This window comes from Apium graveolens, chromosome 7, assembly GCF_009905375.1.
Source record: "Apium graveolens cultivar Ventura chromosome 7, ASM990537v1, whole genome shotgun sequence".
NCBI classification, from domain to species: Eukaryota; Viridiplantae; Streptophyta; class Magnoliopsida; order Apiales; family Apiaceae; genus Apium; species Apium graveolens.
In genome coordinates, this window is record NC_133653.1 from 211,072,944 (window position 1) to 211,100,659 (window position 27,716).

Below are 27,716 nucleotides of genomic sequence, written 5' to 3' on the forward strand. Positions count from 1 at the left end.
TATGATTTCTAGTATTGGTTGTGCTTATTCGTCTTATGTGCGTCGCGAACATATAAGATAGGGTGTTAATCTCTTGTGAAGCGACAGTGGATCTTGAGGTTTAGAACTTGCCATGCTAGCATAGATTCATGTATGTGTATGCATGATTAATGGGTAACTCTAACCGTTTTACTTTCCTGTGTAATCATAAGAAATAACTTATGCTTAAATCGTTATGTTGTCAAATTCTGTAGACATATAGGGTCTCAACATAATTGATGCCTATTCAACTTCTATCTTAATTGTGGATGTTTGGTAGAATGGTATTAGTAAAACGAAGGTTGGCTTTTATCAGTTTCGTGTTGTTCGATTAATATCATCACCGTTACATGCTAAGGGTAATAACAATAGCTATTGAAGGAAGTAGTAATGAAGTTATGATTTCATGTATGTTTAATATTGTTAATTCAAGTGTCAATTAAGTGTTAATTCTCGTAGTTAATTATAGTTAATAATTAGTTAATCAAATCTACGTGTTATTGTCTTGACATTGAGAAATAGTCATATATTGGTGAGTAAGTGTTAATTGAACATAATTAGTCTGAGTCTCTGTGGGAACGAACTAGAAATTATTCTATATTACTTGTGAATGCGTATACTTGCGTGAATTATTAGCGCGTGTTTTCCGCCTAACATATGCGCTTACGAATCCTGTTAAGGTGTCATACAGGGCTGTCATCCAGGTCTGGAATACAGCTGTGGTAAATTCAACAAACACTGGCTTTTCCTTTGAATATAAGGGCCAAAGATATGAAGTTGATGCTGATATTCTGCTTCAAGCCTTGAGATTGCATGCCCTTGATGGTGCTCCTGACACTCATACCACTGAGCAGCTGTTTGATATGTTAAGGACTTTAGGCTATCAAGGAGAAATCACAACCATTGGAAAACTGGCCAGGACTAAACTGAAAAGAGAGTGGAACTTTTTATTTGACTGCATCAGTAGGTGTTTCTTCAATAAGATAACAAACTTTGATGCTCTTCCATCCACTTCTCTGAGAATTGAGTACTCTTTTCTTTACTCTGCTAATTTTGATTATGGTAATACTATATTAAAATTCAGAATTTCTAGGAGAGCAGATGTTTTAGGAGTAATAGGGTATACTAGATTTCTATAAATGATTTTCAATTTTCTATGCCCTAATGCTATTTTTGATGATGATGAATTACTCCCTATTTTTCAAATTTCTGAAAAAGCAATCAGTGATCATATTAAAAGGGATGAAAATAATAAATTTTCAGGACCACCCTTTCTTCCTAGAGAGGTCAGGAAATTTCTGTTAAGAAATAGACCTACTCCTATACATGTGCCTGTAAATCCTGATGCTGACACCTCTGTTACAATTTCTGATGCTGAGAATCAAGAAACCACCCATCTTGTTTCTAACCCAAGCATTTCTTCTTCCAAACAGCAAACACACCCAACCTCTAAATTAGCCTCCTCTGCTGTCTCTCAAAAGACATCAGTTGTAACAAAGAAAAGGTTGTTTAAGAAATTTGTCACATCTGAACAGAAAGCTAAACAAGCCTCACTGAGTGAGAGTGAGAAGAAAGAAGACTGCTTTCCAATCAGGAAAAGAAGACTGATCATACGAAATGATTCTGACTCAGATGATCAGATGCCAATAGGGTCCTTATCAAAAATCAGGAAGTCCATTTCTTAACATCCTGATGAGTCTGTTAACACCACTGGAACCAAGGAGCCAACTACTGACGCTAGTGTTCTTCTTGAAAAGCTTCGAGTATTTGAAGCAACTGCTGACCACAAGAAAAATTCAAAGAGTCAGTTGAAAAGAAAAAGTGAAGACGTGGTTGGATATATCAGAAAGAAGAAGAAGACTCAGCCTCTTGCCAAGGATGTCAGTACACAAGAACCTAAGTCTCAAAGTGATTTAGCAACTGCAACACATCCAGTCACACAAGTACCATCTTCTCAAAGGGAAAATGCAGACAATGAGGCTGCACAGATTATTGTTAATATTGCTCAGAGTGATCTTCTTGCTGACTCTGTTCAACTACTACAGAAAAAGCAAACTCATCAGGTTATACTGTCAAAGGTGGATGCAATCATAATTGATCCTATTTTTTAGGAGAGCACACAAGAACCTTCATCAAGCATTGCTGAAGCAGCTCACATGTCTCAGACTCCACATGAACCATCAGTTCAAAGTACTGATGCTGGTCTTTCACCTTCTCCTGACAGATCAAATCCAGATGTTACAACATCTCCTACTGAGAATCATCCTTCAACTGCACTAGCTACCATTGATGATCCCTTACTGGTTGCTAGTTTGAACAAGCATCCTGATGTGCTGTTTGTTCCTCCACTTTCATCATTTCCACTTGAGGACTCACCTTCAGGTATTGCTAACTTCTCATATATTCTCATATTTGTATGATTATAAATAGTCTCTTCTTTGAGGTTACCTCTATTTATATGACAAGCATACAACTATTCTCATCCATCTCTTATTTCTTTGCTAAATGTGTGATTGAGCCTTTCTATGAGACTGTGTGAAAATATCAGTTTAAAAAAATTGAGTGGCAATCTCCTGTACTAGAAAAAGGAGAGATAGCTTTGAGACAAGAATATTATAAGTTTTTCTTTACTTATAAAGTTTCTTCTGTGAGAATAATATTACTCTTAAAAGTAATACATTGTGTGAGAAGTGATGAGATCACTTGAAAAGAACAGAGAGATTTAGGTGTTACCATGTTTCTATTTCAGGATCTCATCAACCACAGGCATCTCTTGCAAAGAATCTGGATAAAGGCAAGGCAATTCTTCCTGATTCTGCAAATTCTTCTGATGGCTTGTCTGATTCTGATAATGACAGTGATGAATATGATTCTGATTCAGCTCAGCTTAAGTCTGCAATTGATGCATCTAAGAAGTCCAATGTTGGTTCTTCTTCGCAATTCAATGAAAATCCTTCTTATTACAATGCTGATGCTGAGCATTTCAGACAGACATAATGGGATTATAAATGGAGACTTGCAAATACTTCTATCTCGTCTACTGTTGGCCTGTAATATATTCATCGTGCCTATAATGAAATTCAAACTCCTGATCTGAAGTTGCATCTTAAGGCCTCCACTATTTCTGTTAAAGGAATTCACTCTGATCTTGATCAAATGAAGAAGCCTCATACCGGTGTCATGGAGAAAATTGATGGATTTTTGCTTCAAACACCTACTTCAGCTGAATTCAAAAGTGTGAAAAATATTATCATAGATGTTGTTGAATCTCAACACAGCATGGCTTCTAGAATTTCCTCCTTAGAAGAAAAGGTCTCTTCTATAGGTGACAAACTGGATGCTTTGTTTTCTCTTCTTTCAAATACTGATGCCAAAAAGGGGGAGAAGATAGTTGCTACAAAATGTACACCAGATTCTATCCAGATAAAAGATAAAGATATTGATGATGATGGTGATAAGAATAATCTAGTTACAGATGTTCAAATTGCTTCGACTGCTCAACAACCTCAACATTCCAAGAAGACTCATTTTTCAGGACAAAGGAAGTCTACTGGTACTCACAAAGCCAAGCACAAGACTACTGCTGGTGCTCCTGAGGATGATGATGTTACAATCTCTAATTTAGCAGATGTTAAGGGATTATTCTTTCCATACAAGCATAAGAAAACAGGTGAAGAGATTGTCTTGTACTACAAAGATAATAGGTTTGAGCAAAAGAATGCAAGGAGTGCTCTTGGGTATATAACTAAAGAATTTCCTGATCTGACACCTGAAGAAGCGGTTATACAATAAAAGGAGATAATGGCTCAGATTAAAGCTGAAGATAACACTTCTAAGGGAAGAGAAAAAAGAGGTGGTAGATCTACAAGAGCTAGAGGAAGAGGAGGAAGAACTTCTAAATCAAGTCAAGTGACTACATTTAACTCTACTTTTCAGAATTTTCTATCTAGAGAAGGGTGTGTTCCTGTACAAGGACATGAAGAAAATGAAGAAGTTCAGAAGCCAGAAGAGTTGATTATACCAAGGAAGAAAAGATCATCCACTGACATTGATCAAGCTGATACAGCAAATCATAATATAACTCTTGATGCAGACACAAATCCTGAGGTAAAAGCAGATCCTGATGCTATGAACCTGATAACTGATTTTGACTTCGATGAAAAGGTGATTGAAGCATTAAATGATTCAGCCTTTACTCCAGTAGTCACTCCTCATACTTCAGAGGTTGATGAAAAAGAAAAGGTTGATAGGAGAAAAGCTGATCAAGCATGCAAAGACTATTTCCATAGAATTTTAAAGTCAAATAGAGAGTTATGGCATAAAACAAAAGGGAAGATTAATGATATGTCTACAAGTTATGCTCCTCTCAGAAAGAAGGATAGAAGATGGAAAGATATTTATACATTTGACTATCCTAAAGGGTTCAAGCATGTTGAATTTGTGTCAGCAGGGTTAAGAGATTCTATTCCAGAACAGAAAGGTATTGATAAGTCCATCAAGAAACCTTCTTGGGTGGAATACAATGAAAAACTAAAACTTGTAAAATCTCAAACCAAAGGAGGGATTGGTCATTCTGATATGGAGATTTTAAGATCTGATCTGCTGGATACAAATACTCTGACAGGGAATCTTCATGAAAGAATTTCTCCTTCACATTTTAAGAAAGTTGAAGCTGTGAAAATTGTTCATAGAAAGATAAATGATAATGATGTCAGAGAATAGATTCTGTACTTTTTCAGAGATGGTAAAGTAAAAAGCTTTACATTGTAGCAACTCTTAATGAAGACTGTGACAGAATTGAAATACATTCACTATCTTCTTAGAGTTGAGAACAGTGTCACCAGAAACTGGTCTTCTATGATACTTGAAGTCATCAGAAGAAGAGTCATGATAAAAGATGATAAATATAATGGTGATTATGTTCCTGAGTACAGAACTTATATTGGTCAAGAAATGAAGATGAAAAAGGGAGCTGCAGTGCTACAAGTTTTTCTCAACAGTCCTCAGTTATCCTTCAGTCCTGATCATGAAGATGTCGGTTTGAGCTTCATGTTGATTGGTGATCTTGAGATAAGCAAAATCTCAATTTCTAAATTGAGATCAGCCATCTATCAGCTTGGAGAAGACGCTGAAGAAAAGAGAGAGTTGAAGAAAAAGCTTGTTAAAGTCCTACGAGACAAGGAGGAAGAAAGATTGAAAAACCTTCTGGAAATAACTGTCAGTTATCTGAAGATACTGAAGTAAGCTTTACTCCTTGTACATTTTGTAGATTGGTTTTGGCATCATTGAGAATGGAATTCGTGCTTCATTACATTAAGCATAAATTGGGGGAGATTGTTACATATTGAATTCTCAGTGATCAGAAAAAGCTCAGGATCTGGCTGTTCGGGTGTCATCAGTATCTGATGTATCGTCAGGATTTGATACATCAGCATTTGGATGTCATCAGTATTTGAAGCCGGTCTTCTTAAAGGATTTGTTCTGTTCCTTGTAATGTGGAGCACATACCTTTTACATCTGAGTTATAGGACTTTATCTATTCAGTTGAAGATATGTATCAGTTTCAGTTAGCTTTTGATAATGCATATCTTAGATTGATTTGTTGTAGCTGTGTAGTATATAAACACAGTTAGGTCATCACTTAGTGTATCGATCTCGAGTATCATTCGACTTAGCAGCTCTCAAGAACATCAGTATTTCTTGAGAGGATTTTGTAACAGTTTTTATCAGAATTATAAAAAGCTGTTATATTTTTTTACTTGTTCGAAACATTTATACAATTGTATCCAACCCCCCTTAAACAACTGTATCTTCATTGGGCAACAGATGGTGCTATATACCTTCTACCATACAAAGCATGCCAACTTTTATTATACGCAAACTCAACTAGATATAAATATTTATCCCAATTACATGTCCACTCCAAAGCACATGCCCTCAACATATCCTCTAACGTTTGGATCATCCTTTCTGACTGTCCATCGGTCTGCGGATGATAAGTTGTACTAAAATTAAGCCTCGTACCCCAAGCTTGCTGGAATCCTTTCCAAAAATGTGATGTAAATCTCATATCCCTGTCATAAACTATCGACACAGGCACACCATGAAGTCTAACAATATCTTGCTGAAAAATCTATGCCAACTCATGAACAGGAGTAGTCTCTCTAATAGGTAAGAAGTGAGCGGACTTAGTAAGTCTATCAACCACCACCCATATGACATCATTATTCCTGAAGGTTCTCGGAAAATGAGTCACGAAATCTATAGTAATGTTTTTCCACTTCCAAACTAGAATATCTAACTGCTGCAACAGTCCACTAGGCCTCTAATGGCCTATCTTCACTTGTTGACATGTAAGACATTTTCCCACAAATTCTGCTACATCTCCCTTCATTCCACTCCACCAAAAGTGCTTTTTCATATCTCCATACATCTTAGTGGAACCTGGATGAATCGAGAACGAAGAACTATGAGCCTGCTTCAAAATTTTCTCACGAATTATCAGGTCTGCGGGCACGCACAATTTTCCACCCAACTTTATCACACCATCCTCATCAACACGAAAATGTGTTTGCTTTCCACCTGCCACCTCGGATTCCAAACCTGTATCACTCTTTTGAGCTTCCTTAACCCTTGAAACAAGATTTGGTTCCACTTTCAAATTTGCAATGCTACCACTTGATCCTCTAACATACAACTCAACATCCAAGTACTCCAAATCTGAAATAAGGTACGGCTGAGTAATGAAAGATGCAACACTCCCCAAGTTCTTTCTACTAAGAGCGTCTGCTACTACATTCGCCTTTCCTGGATGGTACTGAATATTAGCATCATAATACTTAAGAAGTTCAAGCCACCTCTGATTCCTCATGTTAAGTTCCTTTTGAGTAAAAATGTATTTGAGACTCTTTTGATCAGTAAAGATGTCACAAGTCTCTCCATAAAGATAGTGTCTCCAGATTTTTAAAGCAAAGACCACTGTTGTTAACTCCAAGTCATGGGTAGGATAGTTCACCTCATAGGGTTGTAGAAGCGTAAGAAATCACCTTCACATGCTGCATAAGAACACACCCCAATCCTCTCTTAGAAGCATCACTATACACCTGAAAACCTCCACTTCCTGATGGCAACACAGGTATTGGAGCTGACACCGATCTTTTCTTCAACTCTTGAAATCTCTTCTTAAGATCATTATTCCACTCGAATTTAATGCCCTTCCTCATTAGCTGAGTCAATGGAAAAGCTATAGAAGAAAAACCTTCCACAAAATGCCTATAATAACCTGCTAAACCCAAGAAACTCCTCACCTCCGTCACATTACTAGGTCTAGACCAATTAGTAATAGCCTCGACTTTCGCAGGATCCAACTCAATGCCCTACCAGACATAATATGCCCCAAGAATGCCACTTCCTCCAACCAGAATTCATACTTTGAAAATTTCACAAATAACTTCTCCTCCCTCAAAATTTCAAGTATATACGTAAATGCTCCTCATGCTCCTCTCTGCTCCTAGAGTATATCAAGATATTATCGATGAAGACCACCACGAATTTATCCATATAATCATGAAAGACCCGATTCATCAAATCCATAAATACCGCTGGTGCATTCGTCAACCCAAAGGACATCACGAGAAACTCATAATGACCATAACGAGTGTGAAATGCAGTCTTTGGAATATCCTCTTCTCTTACTCGTAACTGATGGTAACCAGATCTCAAATCTATCTTCGAGAAGTACTTTTCCCCTTGTAACTGATTAAACAAGTCATCAATGTGTGGCAAAGGATACATGTATTATATAGTCATCATATTCAACTCCATGTAGTCAATGCACAATCTCATGGAACCATCCTTCTTCTTCACAAAAAATACAGGAGTGCCCCACGGAGACACACTTGGCCTGATAAATCCTCTATCGAACAACTCCTACAACGGTTCTTTCAATTCTTACAACTCAATTAGTTTCATTAGGTAAGGCGCCTTAGAAATAGGCTCAGCACCTGGAACAAGTTTAATAGTAAACTCAACCTCTCTATGCGGTGGCAAACCTGGTAGCTCATCGGGAAACACATCTGCATACCCTCTCACAACTGGATAATCCTCGATGCGAGGTTCATCCTTAGATGTATCCTTCACGAAAGCAAGGTAGCCATCATAACCCTTAGATAAAAGTTTGCTCGCCTTTAGAGCAGAAATTATTTTACCTCCCCCTTCGGCTGAGATCCTTGGTACACAAATTCTGTTTTATTTGCATCCCCAAAGATCACCCTTTTTCCTTGAAAATCAATTGTGGCACGATGTTCACTCAACCAATCCATGCCCAAGATAATGTCAAAGTCATGCATCTCCATTGGAAGCAAGTTAACCTTATAATTTCTATTTCCCACGACTATCAGACACTCTTGATATGCATCAGATATAATAACAGAATTTCTCATCGAGGTAGAAATAGACATATGAGGATATAATAATGAAGGTGCAACACCAAGATGATGAACAAATGATAAAGACACAATAGAATGGGTCGAACCAATATCAAATAACACATAAGCATCACGTCTACCAACAAGAAGTGTTCCTGAAATGGTACCTGAGTTAACTGCTTCCTGATTCACCATCAATGCAAATACTCTGGCTGTAGGATTCTGCTGACTTCCATTTCCACCGCCAGCTCCTTTTCCACCAATGTTGCGTGACACTGTATAATCCCTTGCCCTATGGGACATGCTACTACACAAAAAATAAGCCCCAATCTTTCTGTAACAAGCTCTACCTGGATTATATCCACCACATGTAGCACAAGGAGCCACTGGAATCATATTGGGGTTTCCCCCATACACTGAGTAACGACTCTTCCCCTGCTGACGATTCCGCCACTGCCTTGGCTGCTTCTATCACTGAAACTGCTGATTCTGATTTTGACCAACATACTGATTCTGACCGTGGAATGAATGACCACCTCTATTTTGATTATGTTCGTGCCACTGTCCCTGCTGACCACTATGACCTCTATACCACTGTCTACCCTGTGCAAAACCCTGATCGTCCCTAGTCCTCTTGCTACCACTATTAGACCTGGAAGTCCTAAAATCTATGCGCTCCTTCTCAACATCCTTTGCTGCATCAGCCACCACTGCCACATTATGAAATTTAAAAGAAATTATGGAATCCCTCAGATAAGACTTCAACCCCCATTTAAATTTATCATCCTGCTGTGCAGCATTTCCTGCAACTATCCCAGCAAATCCATCCAACCTTATAAACCTCGCCATATAATCAGTAATGCTCTCATCATGGTGTTGCACAATAGAATAAAACTCTCTCAAATAAGCCTCCCTATCAGAATTAGAGAAGTATTGCTCATAGAATACCTCCTTGAATCTCTGCCATTCCAAAGCCTCTATATCTCCCCTTTAGTAGCTTTCACTCCTCTCCACCACCTCTGAGCATCACCTTCCAACTTATACACGGCTAACATGGCCTTCTGAATCTCATCACAATCCAGTGCATCAAAAATCTTTTCGAGATGAACAATCCAATTTTCAGCATCAATAGGAGTTGGTGTTGTACTAAAAGAGTCTGGTTTCTGCTTCACAAACCTCTTCAACCATACAAATGGCTCTAATTGATGGCCCCGACCGTTCTGATTATGATTTCCATTGCCATTATGATTTCCTTGTCCTTTCTGATTTTTCTCTCCATTCTGATTTCCTTGTCCATTATGATTTCCCTCGCCATTCTAATTTCCTTTGTTTGCCAAAACCTACTGTAAAGCTTGAGCCACGGCTTGCCCTATCATCTCAGTAAGCTGAGCGGAGCCAATGTAAAAAGGATCACGTCTAGGAGGCATCTACAATATAAGATAGCAAACGAATGAAGATTACAAGAATAAATATGATGAAGCAGCTACAAACAGATTTCAAAATGATGAAGCAGAATGAAAGGATAAAGAGCAGAATGAAATGAAATTAAATGGAATACACATCCTATCGTCTACCCAAACTCACAGGTCAACCTAAGTAGGTTTTCTACAAGAAAGAACCTAAGCTCTGATATCATCTTTGTAACACCCCCTTCTTTAAATAAAAGGAGATATTACTTAAAATCCATAAACCTGCAAACAGAGCATTAATATATTTCTAAACAATAATTAAAAAGTCTAAAAAATCTCCTAAAATAATATTAAATCTCCAAATTGTCTAAACCAATAATAAATGTAGAAATCTCTAATTAAATAATTAATTCTAGATAATGATAAGGTCCAAAATCCTAATCAATAAATGGGGTAGCTCTCCATCACGCAGTCCTAGATCCCCCTAAGCACCTTCCAGAAAAAGAATACGGCATGAGCCAAATGCCCAATACAGATTTGGAATACAGTTCATAAAATAAAGAGATCGGAAATAAATAATCTGCTATTTATAATAAACAATAATTTAAAAATAAAAATAAGTAAGGCCGAAGCAATGAGGGGTTAGGATATTTCATACTGAGATCGGAATAAATACAAATACACACATCATAGAGTACCTATTGCGTGCAACAGAATGGATAACGCGTACGGTATATACAACGTCACCATAAATTAAATCACAAATCAAACTTTGGGGGCACCCACGTATCCTAAACAAATATCAAATGGCCAAAAGCTCCTCCCAAGAGCTAACAGAAGGATACGCCGTGACCAATCACACTGTCACGGAAGTGTCATGTCACTGGTGCCGCAATGACACGGCTGTAGTACCCCTACAGCTGGTTAACTCGTTATACCCTATATCTCTAAGGTTTCAAACAAAAATATTCTCGCAAAATTTAAAAATTACCTGAGACAAATAATTCAGATTTCCAAAGTAGAGGGTGTCATAAATAATTTTTGAAAATCGCATAAACAGATATTTAAAATTTTCCAAATCAATTTTAAAACAATTTTCGCAAGTTAAAATGATCAAACAAGTTTAACTAAATGAACAAAATATGGAATTGAGCGAATCAGAGATATTTAATTTTAAGAGAAGTACCGCTGAATAAAAAAGGGACGGAATTTGTACCTCGAATATCGCAAATTTTAATGCTAACTAAATACGTGAACGATCCGCTAATTTCCCTGTCCCCGATCTAAATATAAAAATATAATCTATCATTGAAATGTACTTATACTTAACTACATTAATATTATTAATAATAACTTATTATCCAAATAATTATAATATTCGTGCTGACAGATTATCACATTCACATTGCTTAGAATTTGATTAGACCTTGTTGACAACTTATTCTTTCCGCCTCTATGCATGTTTGGTCCAGTGTTTTCATTTAAATTTATTGATTAGTAATATCATATTCGTGAACCTTGTACTGAGCCAGTGACTTGGTGAGACTCGTGGCAGCTAATGAACATGTATTTCTACCTTGACAAAATCAAATAAATATAATATAATAATGATAAACACATAAAAAAAGAAAGAAAAATATATAAATAAAAATAAATAAATCATGATCCACTCGGCACACTAATATCTATGCTAATTCACCATATTGTGAATATGCCAATTTCTACAACATTGAACAAATGACAATTATAAACTAATTAGACTAAATTCTACATGCTAATCAATACCTTAAGCTTTTATAAAAATAAATTAACTAACTAGCACGTAGACAAGCATAACCTGATTGGATATTATTTTAATGACATAAAAGTTGTGTTTGACTCCTGTGTATAGACATAAAATATGGGCAAGACTTGTGTGATGAATGAATGATGTTATGTTTAATATCTACAGCTGCACATGTACATCCAATATTATAGATGATAATTCTTGCACAACAAAACTAATGACTCATCACTCAATTGTCCCACTCACTATCTTAGATTTTATTATACTCGTGCAACATAATTTATACACGTACCAAATTGATTAAGAGCTTAACACCGAATCTTGTGTGAATAATAATACAGACCAAATGATTCTGTTTATCTGCTTTCATCTCCACACAGCTCTTGTTTTAGGGTTTTTTTGACTCGTGCTTTTCAATAATGACGGTGTGTGATTATATATATATATATATATATATATATATATATATATATATATATATATATATTACACAAATATACTATTACTATTAGAATTAGAATTTAAATACTAACTAAACACTATTATCACTCCTTTTCCTTTTCTAATTTACTCAATATATTTAATTATTATGTTTATTCTAAATCTAATCCAAAACCTATTATTATTATTATTATTATTATTATTATTATTATTATTATTATTATTATTATTATTATTATTATTGTTGTTGTTGTTGTTGTTATTATTATTATTATTATTATTAAAATTCTTGTATATTACAAGGTATGTGGGAGAGACTCGATCCTGAGATCTGTGGAGTTGCGTCCACAATGAATGATATATTGTATTATGGTTTGTAATATTGTTATAGGTGTGCGAAATTTGGTATCGTGATGACCTGAATCCACGAAAGGGTGGGTTTGGGGGTGTCAAAAAGTTGGTATCAGAGCTGTAGTTATATTTACTTGAACGTGAACCTTAGGAATATAACCCTATGCGAGAGAGTATAATTAAAAGTATATTATAAATACAATAGTATATAATACTCGAAGTTAAGATATGGATCAGCTAGATAATGACCCCTCTGACTTAAAAACTATTAAATTACTATCTTGTAAGATCGCCTTATGATGTTACTTTTGTTATAATTCAGATGTTATAGTACAGAGCCGCTCGAGATAGGTCACCTAATTCTTTTCCAGGAGAGAGTATTGGTTCCAGTTCAGATCCAGACCCTTCTAAGGCATACATAGTTATATTCGGTGATAGTGAGGACTTATCTATCCAGGAGATTCCAGCATCATTGAGAGCTCCACCAATTATTATTGAATTGACTGATTCTCCACCTCATGATGAGCCTTTTGGTTCTCCTGTTGCTGTTGAGGAGCCAGTGATCCAGCCTGCTGATGTCACCCTTATTTTCACTAGTCTATCTGACTTAACTCTGATCCCATCACCTATGATTCCAACTATAAATGGGATACCTACTGTTATGTCTCCTCGTGAGGAGGATCACTTGGTCGTTGACTTAGAGACTCACTTCCATCCTGAGCTACCCGAGATTACACCTTTGAGAGTAAGTACTCCAATTATGCCTACCGCTAACCTGTACCGCTTTGAGACCATGGTTACTGCTGACCTTGAGCATATTTTTATGGCACCTGTTGGGCTCCCTGCTTAACTATGAACCCCGGTTCAACTATGAACCCGGGTCCCAGCAGTAAAGCATTCTTAGAAAATTTTTATAAGACAAAAGCAAAAGCCAACCCGGGATCAACTATGAACCGGGGTCCCAGCAATAAAGCATATTTAGAAAAAATTTCTAAGGTGAAAGCAAAAGCCAACCCAGGTTCAATATGAACAGGGGTTCCAGCAATAAAACATGCTTTGGAAAAATATGAACCTGGGTTCCAGCAATAAAGCATACTTACAAAATTTTTCCAAGGTAAAAACAAAAGCCAACCCAGGTTCCACTATGAACCCAGATCCAACAATGAAGCATACTTAGAAATTTTCTTAAGACAAAAACAAAATTCAACCCAGGTTCAACTATGAACACGGGTCCAGCAATAAAGCATACTTAAAAAAATTTCTAAGACAATAATAAAATCCAACCCGGATTCAACTATGAACCCGGGTTCCCAGCAAACATCTCAAACTCATAAAACTTTTTCAAGGAAAAAGGCAAAAGCCAAACCGGATTCAACTATGAACCCGGTTCCCCACCAACATCCCATACTTAGAAAAATTTTATAAGGAAAAAAACTACACATTTTCCTCCCTCAACCCAGATTCGGGGCAATAAAGCAGCACATTTTTTTCGAGGCATCCAAATTTTCTCTAATTGGACTCGGGTTGGTTCCTACATACCCAATCTGGATTGGGGGCAATAAAGCAGCAAGTTTTCATCTAAAGCTAGAACATTTCTTCATCTTTGTTCCCGGGTTGGTCTCTACATACCCAACCCGGATTGGTAAGCAAGAAAGCAACAAGTTTTCCTATAAATCCAGATTAATTCTCTATCTTTAAATTCGGGTTGGTCTCTACATACCCAATCTGGATTGGGGGCAAGAAGGAAACAAATTTTTCTCTCAAACACCATAATTCTCCATCTTGAATCCGGATTGGGGGGCAAGAAGGCAATAAATTTTTTCTCAAGCCAGCACAATTCTCCATCCTTGAATCCGGATTGGTATATGAATCCTCAACCCGGATTGGGGGCAAGAATCAGTAAAAATTCTCAAGGCAAGATTTTCTCTCCTACATAACCAACCTGGATTGGGGGCAACAAAGCAGCAAGTTTTCCTTTCAAGCCAGCACAACTCTCCATCTTTGAATCTGGATTGGTCTTACATACCCAACCCGAATTCGGGCAAAAAGACAGCACATTTTTCTCAAGGCAACCAAATCCAAATCCATAAAATCTGCATAAGGGAGTGGGGGCAAATGATGTGCTATAAACACTCTAACCCAGAGATGGACTCGGATCCAGCCCAATGCCACTTAGGTCGAGCAACACCCAGGTCCAGCAACACCCGGGTCCAGCAACACCCGGGTCCAGCAACACCTCGATCCTGTAACACCCGTGTCCAGCAATACCCGGGTCCAGGAACACCCGGGTCTAGCAACAACATTTAAGTCCAACAACACCCCGGTTCAACAATACCCGAGTCTAGCAACACTCGGGTCCAGCACACCCCAATACAGGAACACCTAGGTCCGGCAACACCCGGGTTTAAAATAACACCTAGGTCCAATAACAACACCTAGGTCTAGCAACAACACCTAGGTGCAACAATAACACCTAGGTCCAACAACACCCTGGTTCAACAACACACCGTTTCAGCAATACTCAGCAACACTCAGGTCCAGCAAAACCCGGGTCCAGCAACACTTAGGTCCAACAACACTTGGACACGACAACAGCTCTACCCCGCGGCCCCTACTCAAGAAAGCCCACACACGGCATGATACGTGAAACGCAAGCCACAGTACGTGACATGGACAACTGTAAATGGATAAGGACCAACACACTCCTACACCATCTGTACCTAGACACGTGTAAAGCATCCACAGGTCCTAGGTGCCTGCCATCCACATGGATGGACAACTTTGATTGAAAGGTACCAACCACCAAACCCCACCCTTGGCCTATACATAGTCCAAGGAAGAAGGTTTGGGGGTTACGCTCTCTTGTACACAAATATACACACACAACCACCTTACTTTCTTATCTATTTTCATCTTTCCCAAAGCGAATTCTTACTCTCACAACGGAGGCGCCGCGTGGCTCAAACCCCCCCTCCAGTTTTGTTTTGCAGACACCCCACAACAGCTACACCACAACCGCTACAAGGGTCCAGGCGCAGCGTCGGAAGGAACAGCCCCGCACGCCGGAGTTATCAAGTACTTTTTAGTGCAAGTTTTGTAAACCCGTGTTATTGGTCTATAAAGCATGCACGGGTCCTTAAATTAGAAGTATCAAACAGATATAGAAAATTATCTTAAATTCTCTCACACAGTTTGTAGCTTAGTTCTTACTTCTAAGAACATAGATTTGTAGCAAACAAATTTGATTGATACAATCAAGTGAGTTTTTAACATTTTGTTTGTGTGTTTACAGTTAAACATTTTATCACTACAAATTCATATCTACTTGGTTCAATTATAAGCCAAACACATTCAAAGTTAATTAAAATCCAAGAAAACACGTTCACCCTTCATCCGTGTTATATTTCACTGCCCTCAATATCTAACAATCCCCGAAGACAGTCAGGGCGACAATCGGGAGTAAAGAAGTTGTCCCTTTACTAGTAGAAAACTATCTATATTTCTGTTATACGATTGATCATCGTATAATAGGGGCTCTGGTTAATGTCCTAATTTTTTCAGTTGGAATTTTTATGCAATACTGTAACTCAAGTTTAGGTGTTGGGTTTTAGTGAAAGTATTCGCAGAATATTTGAGAAGATAAAAAATGTTGTTTTAAAAATAGGTGTATATCACCAAGAAAGCTATTTCTTGAATATATATTATTATACGAGATTATATAATTTCATTAACAGTCTTTTCATACTGTTGACTATTATGGCTTAGCATTATTGCTCACCCTTACTTTCTTTAAATGTCACAGCACAATAGATAAGCAGTATGTCGGTGAGGGAGTTAATCACCTACAATCGTGGCGAGAACACATAGGCTTTATGTAAAGTCATTGCCGCTTTATCTCAGGTGGGCCAGAGCATTCAGATAGTTATAGATATTAGTAGAAATCATTGTAACTTCATGTAGAGGTTATGAATAATAATTTGAGATCCTGTAAGGTACATTTGAGTTGTAATAATAAATGTTACGTATTGTAAATAATTTCTAAGACTATAATTTGTGTATGTGAGATATTAGGGGTCTGTGATGAGAATTGTTAGATTGTTAAAGTAATACAGGTTTCTGACAATTTGATGATTGCGTGACGACCCGGAATTTTGACCCTGGATTTGGGGACGTTACAACTAATAAACAAAATCATGTCTTTTTAAAGCACGGAAGTACCAAATTTTAATACTCGCTAGAATATTATACAACTATTTTTAAAATTTTATGTCATTAAATCTCAACTAATCATATTAATTTATACTCTATGTAAACTTTGTTTTCACTTCAATTTTTATTTGCAAGTGTCTATACAGCCGTCGGTTTACTTTTAAATAATTGTATTAGTAAAAGTTAACATGTTGATTTATATAAGTAAATAACTATGTGCATAACAAAAACTATAAGTGGAATTTCAGAATTTTCGATTTTTTAACTACATAATTTAAAAATTTTATTTATTATTTATATTTCGATATGTATTTCATGCGGATTATGAGATTCAGTTTTATGCAAATAATAATTTGACGTTATTTTTAATTTTGGGCTCGTGCTTCGCACGGGTTACCAACTATATATATATATATCTATATATATATATATGCACATGATCAAATAGAAACTAAAATTAAAATGAAAACTAAAAACTAATCTAAGTCATTAGATCAATCTAATCTAGTGGTCCCCCTAAAAGCACCACACCCAACTAATCTACACCCTCCCATACACAATCTCAACTTTTTTCCTCCGTTTTTAATTTGATTTTTCCCGTCAAACGGTAAGTTTTTTTAAAATCCGACTTTACTATATTTTTCTACATCTCTCAACGAACGATTTGCATAGCATATATGATATATTTCGAAGTAATTTTAAAAAAAAATATTTGGTTTCTAATTTATATTCTAAAATTGGTTTATATTAGAGTAGCCCCTATATATATAAATATATTTGGCGGGTTGGCGCTCGAATTCAGATCGGGTTTAAATTAGAATTCAGATTTCGGGTCGTATTTCAGATCAATAAATTCAAATCTAAATCCAAAAAATTCGGATTTGAAAATGAAATTCATTCCAAATTGAAATTTAAAATATCGGATTTAATATATCAAAAATTTAAGATTTCGAATAAATATGTGTCGGAATATAAATTTATTTAGCCAGGTGCTAGTGCGCCCATTTCCCCATCACAAGTGATTCGGCGTTTGGAGTCTTCGTAGATGTTAACGGACTTAAGGTCATCTTTAATGGGGGAGAGAGCCTACTTCCTTTAGTTGGGTCCCATTTTGGACTTGCCACGCATCTCGGTCCATTCGATTCAAAATCTGTTACCATCAATCATCTAGCTTTTTAAGGCCTAAAATCCAGGCAAAAGAGCTCGGCCCAGCTTGGTGGCTCCGAACAGAGCTTATTGTCTACTCCAACTCTCCAAGTCTCCTATTTCACACGGTGGGAAATAGAGATGCACAAAAATCCCGGGCCCGAAAATCTGGTCCGGCCCGATCCGGTCAAAACCCGGTCAAGCCCGGCCCGGTCAAAACCCGGCCCGGGCTTCGGGCCTCGACGGACCCTATATTTTTAGGCAAAGCCCGGCCCGGCCCGGCCCGACCCGGTTAAAAGCCCGGGTTTCGGCCCGGCCCGGCCCGATTAAAAACCCGAAAAAACCCGGTTATAATCTGATTATTCTAATATATTTTCTTATATATTTATAAATTCACATTTACTATAAATATAAATAATACTTTAAACACATATATATTTACATATTTGTGATTAATAATATTATTTATATACTTCGTTACATAAATAATGAAAGAAGATATAATAAGTACATTATATATATTTGGATATCATTGTCATGAATATTTGGATATCATTGTCATGAATATTTGGATATCATTATTATCATAACAATGACAAAATATATTATATAAACATGTTTATTTTTTGCCGAACTTAAATGTTTTCAACGAAGTAATGTTTTTCTAAAATATTTCATGTAAACTAATATATTTTTACGATGATCTAGTTGTTAACACATGTATTCTTCGGAATCTCTAATAATACTATATCCGATTTAAATTAGAAAAAAGTCCGGCCCGATCCGATCCGGCCCGTAAAAAAACCCGGTTAGGCCCGCCTCGAGGGCCCAAACGGGCTTTGACATTTCCGAAAAGCCCGGCCCGGCCCAGTCAAAGCCCGAGTTTTTTAAGCCCCGGTCAAAACCCGGCCCGGTAGGCTTTTGTGCATCTCTAGTTGGAAATGACGTCATGAAGGGACTGACACGAGGGGCAAGTGCTTTAACAATTTCATACTAAAATATAGATTAATTACCAATCAATAAATGACAGTTTATTACAAATTAATGTTTTTGATATAAATATGTTTATCGCTACACTCGGCATATTTTTAATTTTGATTGATTAATAATCTTAACAAATAAATGAGTTAAAGTCAACGACACCTTAATTTATAAAAGGTTTCCGGTCAATGAATGGACAATGGATAATCTTAGAGGTAAGAAAGTAAAAATTTGTTAGAATGAGGTGACATGGTTGTTGTTGTTGTTGTGACAGTATGGATTAATAATTTAATAATTTTGTTAAATTTAATTGGTATTTTTATTGATATAAATGTAAGGATTCATTTTCATTTTAGTAAATAAAAGTGAGGGTGAAGGACAAATTTAACCTATTTTTACACAAAATTGACAAAAATAACCAATTTCTGAAAAGTTGGCCAACTTTAACCGAGGGGATACCCAATTGTCAGTGGAGTATCCACTTTATACAATATACCCAACTGACAGTGGAGTATATATGAAATACCCAACTACCAGTGGAGTATCTTATACAAATTGGGATACCCAACTGACAGTGGAATATTCAATCGGCCAAAATTGGCCACTTTTTTCGAATGACTATTTTTGTTAATTTTTTTCAAAAATCGGCTATTTTTGTCATTTTTTCTAAAAGTTACAGGTGCATTTTGTAAGTAATTTGGATACTAAGTTTGTAGTACTAATATTTTTGATGGACAAATGTGTTCTTGGTCATTCTATTTTATAAAAAAAAAAGTGATTTTGGACTTGTGGATTTAAAAATTATTTAACCTAGAGCAATTAAATCATAAACTAATCTTCGATCCTAATGATTTTATATAAATTCGATCTAAGGTCAGTTGCTTAAGATCAAGACTTCGGGGTCGGTAACATGGATCAAATAAACCAATGACTAATTTTCGAGTTGAATCAGTTTTATGCAAATTCGACCTCAGATCAGTCGCCTGAGATTGACTAGGGTCAGTTCTTTCATTAAAAAAAAGACTTAGGGGCTTAGGGGTCAGTTTCAGATTGTTTGGTTGCTGCAGCTCAAATATAGAAATGAAACAGTGGTGGAAAACAGCCATGGTGGAGGTACTGGCAGTGGTAATGGTGATAGAACGGGTTATATCTGATCCTCAAGCTAATTTATTAAGCCAGGAGTGCAGCCAGTACGAGTACTATACTTACAACACATTCGAACTTTACAGCAATCTGAATGCAACTTTAGCCCAACTCAGGCGACAGATATCTGTAGGTAAAGCACACTTCGCTACTGCAAAGCTGGCCCGGACCACAAATCCTGTGCACAGTATGGTTCAGTGCAGAAACTCTCTCCCTACTGCAGACTGTGTCGCTTGCTTTGATGTAGCTGCACTTGACATTCTTAAATCCTGCAGTTTGGCCTATGGTGCTCGTGTCATATATGATGGTTGCTTCTTGAGGTAAGAAAAAAAATATGATTATTACATACCTACACTTGGGAAAAGACACTTGTTGAGTGATATATGCAAATTGATTGCTTTTTGACTCTGTTCATCAATGGATTTTGACTCGAGTTGATATTTAATTTTTCCTGTCAAGGTACGAGTTGCACAGCTTCTATTGGGAGATCGATTCTGGATCATCATTTGAGGTATGTGGCGAAAACAAGAGTGGATCCGCGGAAGCTGCTTTTAGTTTAGTAACAGTGCAGTTGTTAAAGGATCTTGCAGCTGCCACGCCAAAGATAAAGAGCTACTTTGCGGTGGGAAAGAGGCAAGTGTTTGACGGTGGTCTGTCAAAAAAAGCATCAGCAGAAGTGTACGGTTTGGCACAATGTGTTGATACCGTAAGCCAAAGTGGTTGCAAAAATTGTTTGACAAGGGCCTGTACTAGTACACAAAAATGCCTTCCTCAACTTGGAGGAAGTTTTGTAGCTGCTGGTTGTTTCCTGAGATACTCTGTCACCTCTTTTTTTGCTGAAAATGATAGAACAAATATCATGCCCGTCGTACAACAAGGCAAGACCTCCTATAACCTAAATTCCATATATATGAACACATAATTTAAGGCCTATAATTCTAGAAGAGTAGAATCTTAAGACCTTTATTGACAAAACCTTAAGTTGACAATGCACTTTATTAACTTCTGAGATATGAAAGACCGGATAATACATGTCTAAGTTCCAGGTAGCTCAAGCATGAAGACAGACATCGTGGCTGGCATTGTTGGGGTTATTCTTATACTTGCCTTACTTTTATTGTGTCGATTATTACAAAAGCGTATGGTTGACAAAAGAGGAGGTAATTAGGCCTTAAACGGCAAGATGAGTTGTCTTCCATATATAGAACATAACATACATGCGCCTCTCATCTATTTACCATTTTTGTTTTGATTGTTTTTTTCTGGCTGGTTCTAGCTGATATACTAGGATTGACGGAGCTGCGAGGACCAACTCCATACAGTTACAAAGATCTGAAGTCAGCTACCAAGAATTTCAGTGAAAAATGCAAAATTGGAGAAGGTGGCTTTGGAGATATATACAAGGTGATCCCAATTTTCACAATCTACTCACTGAAATATGAATGATTAAGTTCATGGGGTGAATTAATAATGTCGTAAGTAAATAGGGCATTACAGCGAATGGAAACGTAGTTGCAGTAAAGAAACTTGCGGTGACCACAAGAATAGGAAAGACAGATATTGAGAGTGAAGTCAGGCTTGTATGTAATGTCCATCACCGAAATATTATCCGTCTGCTTGGATTCAGTGGCAAAGGACCAGTTAAACTTCTGGTCTACGAATATATGAAAAATGGAAGCCTTGATACATTCTTATATGGTGAGTCACCCTTAAACTTCCAAATCCACAGCTTCAAGTTTAATATGAACTACATTCATGTTGGCAGGTAATAAACGTGGCACTCTCAGCTGGAAACAACGGATTGACATAATCCTTGGTATAGCCAGGGGTCTTGCCTATTTATATGAACAATTTCATGAATGTATTATACATCGAGATATTAAATCTAGCAATATTCTACTTGATGACGATTTTCAACCCAAAATTGCTGATTTTGGGTTGGCCAGACTTTTACCAATTAATCGAAGTCATCTGACTACTGGATCTGCAGGGACTTTGTAAGTCATTCCTTTCCGGCAAAAGAAATGGATTGTAGTGATCAACCAAGAAAACATAGAACTGAAAGAATTATCCATAATGTTCTTCTTCCTTTTTATTTTATACAAGGGGTTACACAGCTCCAGAGTATGCAATCCATGGACACCTGTCTGAGAAAGTCGACACCTACGGTTTTGGAATTGTGGTTCTTGAAATTATAAGTGGCCAAAGCTGCACTCGTATGAAGAATGAGCTTCTAATTGAATCTCTTGTTGCATATGTAAGTATTTCCTTTGGAGAAGGTTTTGCTTATCTTTTGATTATGAAAACTTATATGCCGGAACTTTAGAACTGAAACAACAGAATCATATGTCTGAATTATAATGAAAAACAGGCATGGAAGTCATACAATAATGGCACGCACATGAAGTTGATTGATGAGACATTAAATCCAAGAGAATATAATGTCTGAAAATGCTAAGAAGATAATAGAGATTGCTTTGAAGTGCACTCAGTCACCAATTTCTTTGAGGCCAACAATGTCTGAAGTTGTTGTTTTGCTTGCGAATGTTGCATCACTAGAGCAGAAGCAGCCAAACAAGGGTCCACTTGAATAACAATATTAGTGACTATGTCCAGTAAAGGTGAGGCAATCGTTGATGCCTCTGTACATAATAGATAGTTACGAAATTATGTTTGAAGATTTGAATTTTGAGATCAGCTGGTTAACAATATAGATCTATCATACATAAAACTTTACAAATAAATATGAAAGTTGAAATGTACACCAAGGACAGAGAAAACCTTGTTATCTCTGTTGATTTTTCGTAACAAATTGAGTTGAATTTAGTTTCTAAACAAACAAACTCAGTGCGCATGAAATTATTTTAAACTTTGGACTTTTCAACAAGGACAGAGATACCGAGTGATATGATCGTTGAAACACTTGCACTTCAACATATGGACGAGATTTCTGTTGCGTTTAGTTGGATTTGGTGAAGAGTAAGCCTATTCCAATTTTCTGGATAACAGATAACGGAAACGTAAAACCGAGAGAGTGAAAATGAGAAAAACTTGAAACAAAATTTAATTTGACATAAAAAGTTATGAGATTGGCACATCATGCTCCTTCGCCATTTGTATCAGAACTTCTGATTCAGAAGCAAAATTAGAATTTCAGCTAGTAAGGACGATTACATGCAGTAATAGGTACAATAGTATGTGAATTGTGAACTAATTCTATGTCAAATAGGAAAAGAATGTAAGAATGGAAATTCATTTCTAAAATTCTTATACAGTCATCTTGGTACACTGTCTGTTACAGTGAGATCACCTATAGAAACTGATGGTTCTATTTCATCACTCTTAACGTGTGATGATGGCGTAACTTGCCTGGAAGAGACGGAGGAGACCGAATCAACAGTCTGTTGTTGAGAAAATGGCACAGCTCGTCCAACAGAAAATGCAGGTTCTGTTGGTTGAGGAAGTGCAATGGAATAGCTTCCCAACATATGAATTACACTTGACATTGTAGGTCTATCTGCAGGATCCTCTTGAACACATAATAGTCCAATCTGAACGCATTTGAGCACTTCGGATTCTATGCAAGTATCTCGTAATCTTGGGTCCATTAGCTCTAGTCCTTGACCACCAGTCCATAATTTCCATGCCTGCAATACAAAACATTAATCTGTCTAAGTTTTAAGATCTTTGTTAATGATTAGAGAAATTAAAACCATTTTACAAAGACTAACAGATAGTCGATGATCCAATGTGAAATATAATTCTTATCATCAATAGTTTCTGGCATTTCCTTTTGTTAAAACGCAAATGTGTAGGAACTTACATAAGTAAGCAAGCTATGGCCATGACCGGCAAGATGAAAGCCGCTATTTTTCTTCCCACTGACCATCTCTAGCAAGAGAACTCCAAAACTGAAAACATCTGATTTAACCGAAAATATTCCTTCCATAGCATACTCAGGGGCCATGTATCCACTATTCAACATGTTCATTTAACATTAACACACATTATAATAAGACTGAGTGACTCCATTCATCAACTGCAAACTTTACACATCAATTACTAATAGTAAGTTTTATAGTGTCTGATTATATAACTATATTTGTTGGAAAGTTGATTTAGAGATGATTTTATAATTTAAAGGAAAAATGCTTACTATGTTCCCACGACTCTATTTGTATTAGCTTCAATTTGATTACTGGAAAATATTCTTGCCATTCCAAAGTCGGATACTTTTGGATTCATGTCATGATCTAACAAAATGTTGCTGGCTTTAAGATCCCTGTGGATGATCCTGAGACGAGAATCCTCATGCAGATATAATATTCCCCGAGCAATTCCATTAATAATGTTGAGTCGCGTTGTCCAATCTAGCCGGTCTCCCATTGTTGAATCTAAGAATAGAGTTTTCACAATGTAATTCATATATTCAATTTCCACAGTTGGAGTTTCACAATGCAAGAAGTAAAAGAAGTTAGGGATCAAACCAAAAAGGTGGACATCTAGGCTTTTGTTGGGCATGTAATCATAGACAAGAAGTAATTCTCTTCCTTCCAAACAACACCCCAAAAGTTTGACAAGATTCTTATGTTGTAGTTTTGCAATTAGAGTAACTTCTGCCTTGAACTCTTGTAGCCCTTGGCCAGAGTTTCTCGATAGCCTCTTCACTGCAATTTCCTTTCCATCCGCTAGTGTACCCTGGAAGTCAATTTTCAAAGTAAAAGCATTAGCCACTAAAACTCGCCTTGAAGTTGTAGGATCAATTTTTTAAAAAATATACCCTCAAAATGCTTATGATATAATGGTTTTTAAAGTTTTATCTTTTCAGATCTTTGTAGGATTTGGAGTTGCTTTCTGTATTGTGCTAAGTTTATGTGGATCTTTCTATATTCAGGGAGGCAACTGAAAGCCTCTGTTTGCTTTGGGAAAAAATCAATATATAAGGGAGTACTACAAAATCGAGCTAGGAGTACACCTTATAAACTGGACCGAAACCTCCTTCTCCAAGCTTGTTTTCTATAGAAAACTGCTGTGTAGCTGTTTGAATGAGACTTAACCGGATCAGTGGAAACTTGTTGGATTTCACTTTATTTTCTGCATCAAAACTTTCATCCAAGTAATTATCCTCAGTAAGGTCTAGTAATTGTTCTCCAGGGTTATGATCCAATTCTGCATAGTATAATTGTCTTGCTGAGCAGTTGAAGATGAAAGCTCTAATTTTACTTGATGACTAAGAAAAAGAAACTCTGACCTTCTGTTCTTTTCCTTCTGTTGTAATAACATTTACAAAATACGATAAGAACTATCACCAAAGTTGCTGATAAAGTTGTGCCGATTGTAATTCCCAGTGTTTTACTTTTTGTTCTCCCTGGAAGTGCCATAAATATTTTTTGTTTTTAAAAATTTCCAAATTTCGAACTTATCACATCTTATATAGAATTGTTAAAAAGTGATGAACTTACCATTTGTGCCATTGTCTGTCCTGTTACCCGAGGCTGGTGATGTTGATGGAGGATCACTGAGAAAAGAGTAAATCTCATATCTTGTGTTACAGCTTGGTGTTAGTATTCTTCGCCCTCGTGTTCCCTCGACTGAGCAGATTGAACTACTATCATAAATTGAAGATAGACATTTTCGACACTGTGATGGAGACAAATCTGGCGTACACTGAACCATACCATACAAGGTCTTAAAATCCCACAACGGAACTTGAGTCTTAGCATATTTGCGGTTAGCAGGAATATTAGTTGCTTGATCAGTGAGATTGCTAAACATATCCCTCAGTATTCTGGAAAAATTCTTTGTTTCTGTAAAATTTTGTGCATTAAAAAGACAAAACGAGGGCCAGGTTATCATAGTGGCATTAAAAGATGTATCAGAGTATCGAATCAAGCACTGATCATACCATATGATAGCTTGTTTCTTATATGGACAATCACTTAAAATTTTACTAGTTGCTGCATCAATACAGTCCTGGCAAGTCTTTGCTGAAACATCACCTCTGCACAGAAACAGACCATAAACATCGTCAGGATGTGATCCTTCTGTTGAATAATTCGAAATCGAACCACCTCCGTTGATATAAAGAGTTCGATAAAGCAGGCTATTAAGATTTTTCTCGAATTGGCTACCAGCAGTGTAGTTAGCACTAGCAGTTGTGTTGTCTTGGCAACTAGAGTATACGTACTGGATTTGAGCCTCGGCGAAGTTATGAATCATAACAATGGCTAGGAAACAAACCATGCAAAGGGAAAAGAACTTGAGGTAGAGAGAACTTGAATGACCAGCATTTTTTTTATGGAAATGAGGAGCATATTTTTTATTAATGACTTTTATATCTTTTTTTTTAAGAAAAAAAACTGAATACCTGCTCTCTCATGCCGGAATTTCCTAAAAAAATGTAATCAGTTGAAAATTGTTATATAAGTGATATAAATATAGTAATTTATAAGTATTTAGGTATTTGGATAATTTTAGTTAGTTATGTGTTTGGTAAATCATAATTTAAAAGTTAAATTTTTTTAAAAAAAAATTGAACTTAAATATTGAAATTTAATATATGAATATATAATTGAAAAGATAAAATTTAAAATAAAAATATTGAAATATAAATTACTAAAAATAAAAATATAAAGCAAAAATTATTTATTTAACATGAGTAGCAATCTTATTCGGTTTTACGAACCAATGAACAAACCATAGACAAGTAGAATAATTTAGAATAATACCAAAATTTATTTAAAATAAAAAGGAGCTTCTATTCTTAAATTTTGAATAAAAGAAAATACTTAAGTGTGTAATAATAGCGTGAAAAGGAAAGTAAAGAGAAGTAAGCTGAAAATGAAAAGGTGTCTTCTTTCGAGATATGTCCGTTATGTGGTAAAATCTCACATATGACTCCCCAAATAATTGCATAAAAATATAGAATGAGTTTTTGTGTATATAAGTTGTACAAACGGAACCCCAAACAGGCATATAAATATTAAAAAAATATAAATATAAAAATATAAGTTGTACAAACGGAACCCCAAACAGGCATATAAATATAAAAATATAGAATGAGTTTTTGTGTAATAATTTCATGAATTCATGCATTTAAGTAATTTTGAATGTTAAAAAAATGAATGTAATTAAATATGATATAAATATTATATCCATAATAAATTTTAAATACTTTGAATATAAAATGTTGAAAAGAAATTATAAAAAAAATCTAAAAAATAATATTTTAAAAAATAAATATTTATTTATCGATATATATAAAAAATATTCATTAATCGGAAATAAATAATTTCCTTAAATGAATATTTACTTTCGATTCCATGGGTATTCATTTATCGAGGTTCCAATGTACATGCAATTTTTAATGTTAATGGTAGTGCAATAATTATGGGGACTGATAAATTACATTGTTTTTTTATTTGACGACTTTTGCATATTTTTTGCGGTTAATTAGAATTTTTTTTTAATGAATTAAAATTTTAGTTGTCTATTTTTATCTATAAAAAAAATTATAAATAATATTTTTAATTAACCGGTCAAAACATATAAAAATGTCTGAAAAAGTCAAAGCGTGAATTAAAATAGGAGTATAAAATAAGACTTTTAATACTATTTTTAATGAGTAATGTTAGATGTAAAAAATTGTATAAAAAATTGTTACCAAATAAAATGACATGCATGATGTGACAGTATGAAATATATTTAATTGGTGTTATCGATGTAAAAACACATTATCCATTTTTATTTACTCAATAAAAGTCTAAGGTGACATTTTATAAGTATTTTGGGAACCAAATTTATACA

At 35.9% G+C, this 27,716-nt stretch overlaps 3 protein-coding genes and 1 pseudogene across 5 annotated transcripts; 1 reads left to right on the top strand and 3 right to left on the bottom strand.

Moving 5' to 3' along the window:
* Positions 1 to 6,151: 6,151 nt before the first annotated feature.
* LOC141674434 (uncharacterized) lies at positions 6,152 to 7,812 on the bottom strand. The gene is made up of 5 exons (XM_074481141.1): positions 7,714 to 7,812; positions 7,122 to 7,394; positions 6,714 to 6,835; positions 6,450 to 6,650; positions 6,152 to 6,248 (listed from the first exon to the last, which is right to left on the bottom strand). The coding sequence occupies exons 1-5, from the start codon at positions 7,810 to 7,812 to the stop codon at positions 6,152 to 6,154; spliced, it is 792 nt and encodes a 263-aa protein (XP_074337242.1).
* Positions 7,813 to 7,968: 156 nt separating this feature from the next.
* On the bottom strand, positions 7,969 to 8,840 carry LOC141674436 (uncharacterized). Its single transcript, XM_074481142.1, has 2 exons — positions 8,226 to 8,840; positions 7,969 to 8,151 (listed from the first exon to the last, which is right to left on the bottom strand). Exons 1-2 carry the CDS (start codon positions 8,838 to 8,840, stop codon positions 7,969 to 7,971), a joined length of 798 nt encoding a protein of 265 aa, XP_074337243.1.
* Positions 8,841 to 19,555: 10,715 nt separating this feature from the next.
* Positions 19,556 to 22,701, top strand: LOC141672066 (cysteine-rich receptor-like protein kinase 2; annotated as a pseudogene).
* A 286-nt stretch (positions 22,702 to 22,987) lies between these two features.
* On the bottom strand, positions 22,988 to 26,192 carry LOC141671880 (cysteine-rich receptor-like protein kinase 8). Of its 3 annotated transcripts, XM_074478305.1 has the most exons (8): positions 25,816 to 25,915; positions 25,373 to 25,717; positions 25,162 to 25,278; positions 24,886 to 25,079; positions 24,398 to 24,608; positions 24,067 to 24,304; positions 23,734 to 23,884; positions 22,988 to 23,557 (listed from the first exon to the last, which is right to left on the bottom strand). In XM_074478305.1, the coding sequence occupies exons 2-8, from the start codon at positions 25,683 to 25,685 to the stop codon at positions 23,186 to 23,188; spliced, it is 1,596 nt and encodes a 531-aa protein (XP_074334406.1). In that variant the 5' UTR covers positions 25,686 to 25,717; positions 25,816 to 25,915; the 3' UTR covers positions 22,988 to 23,185. The 3 variants fall into 3 exon arrangements, with proteins under 3 accessions (XP_074334406.1, XP_074334404.1, XP_074334405.1); XM_074478303.1 differs by having other exon boundaries at positions 25,373 to 26,192; XM_074478304.1 differs by having other exon boundaries at positions 23,378 to 23,577; positions 25,373 to 26,192.
* Between the last annotated feature and the right edge of the window lie 1,524 nt (positions 26,193 to 27,716).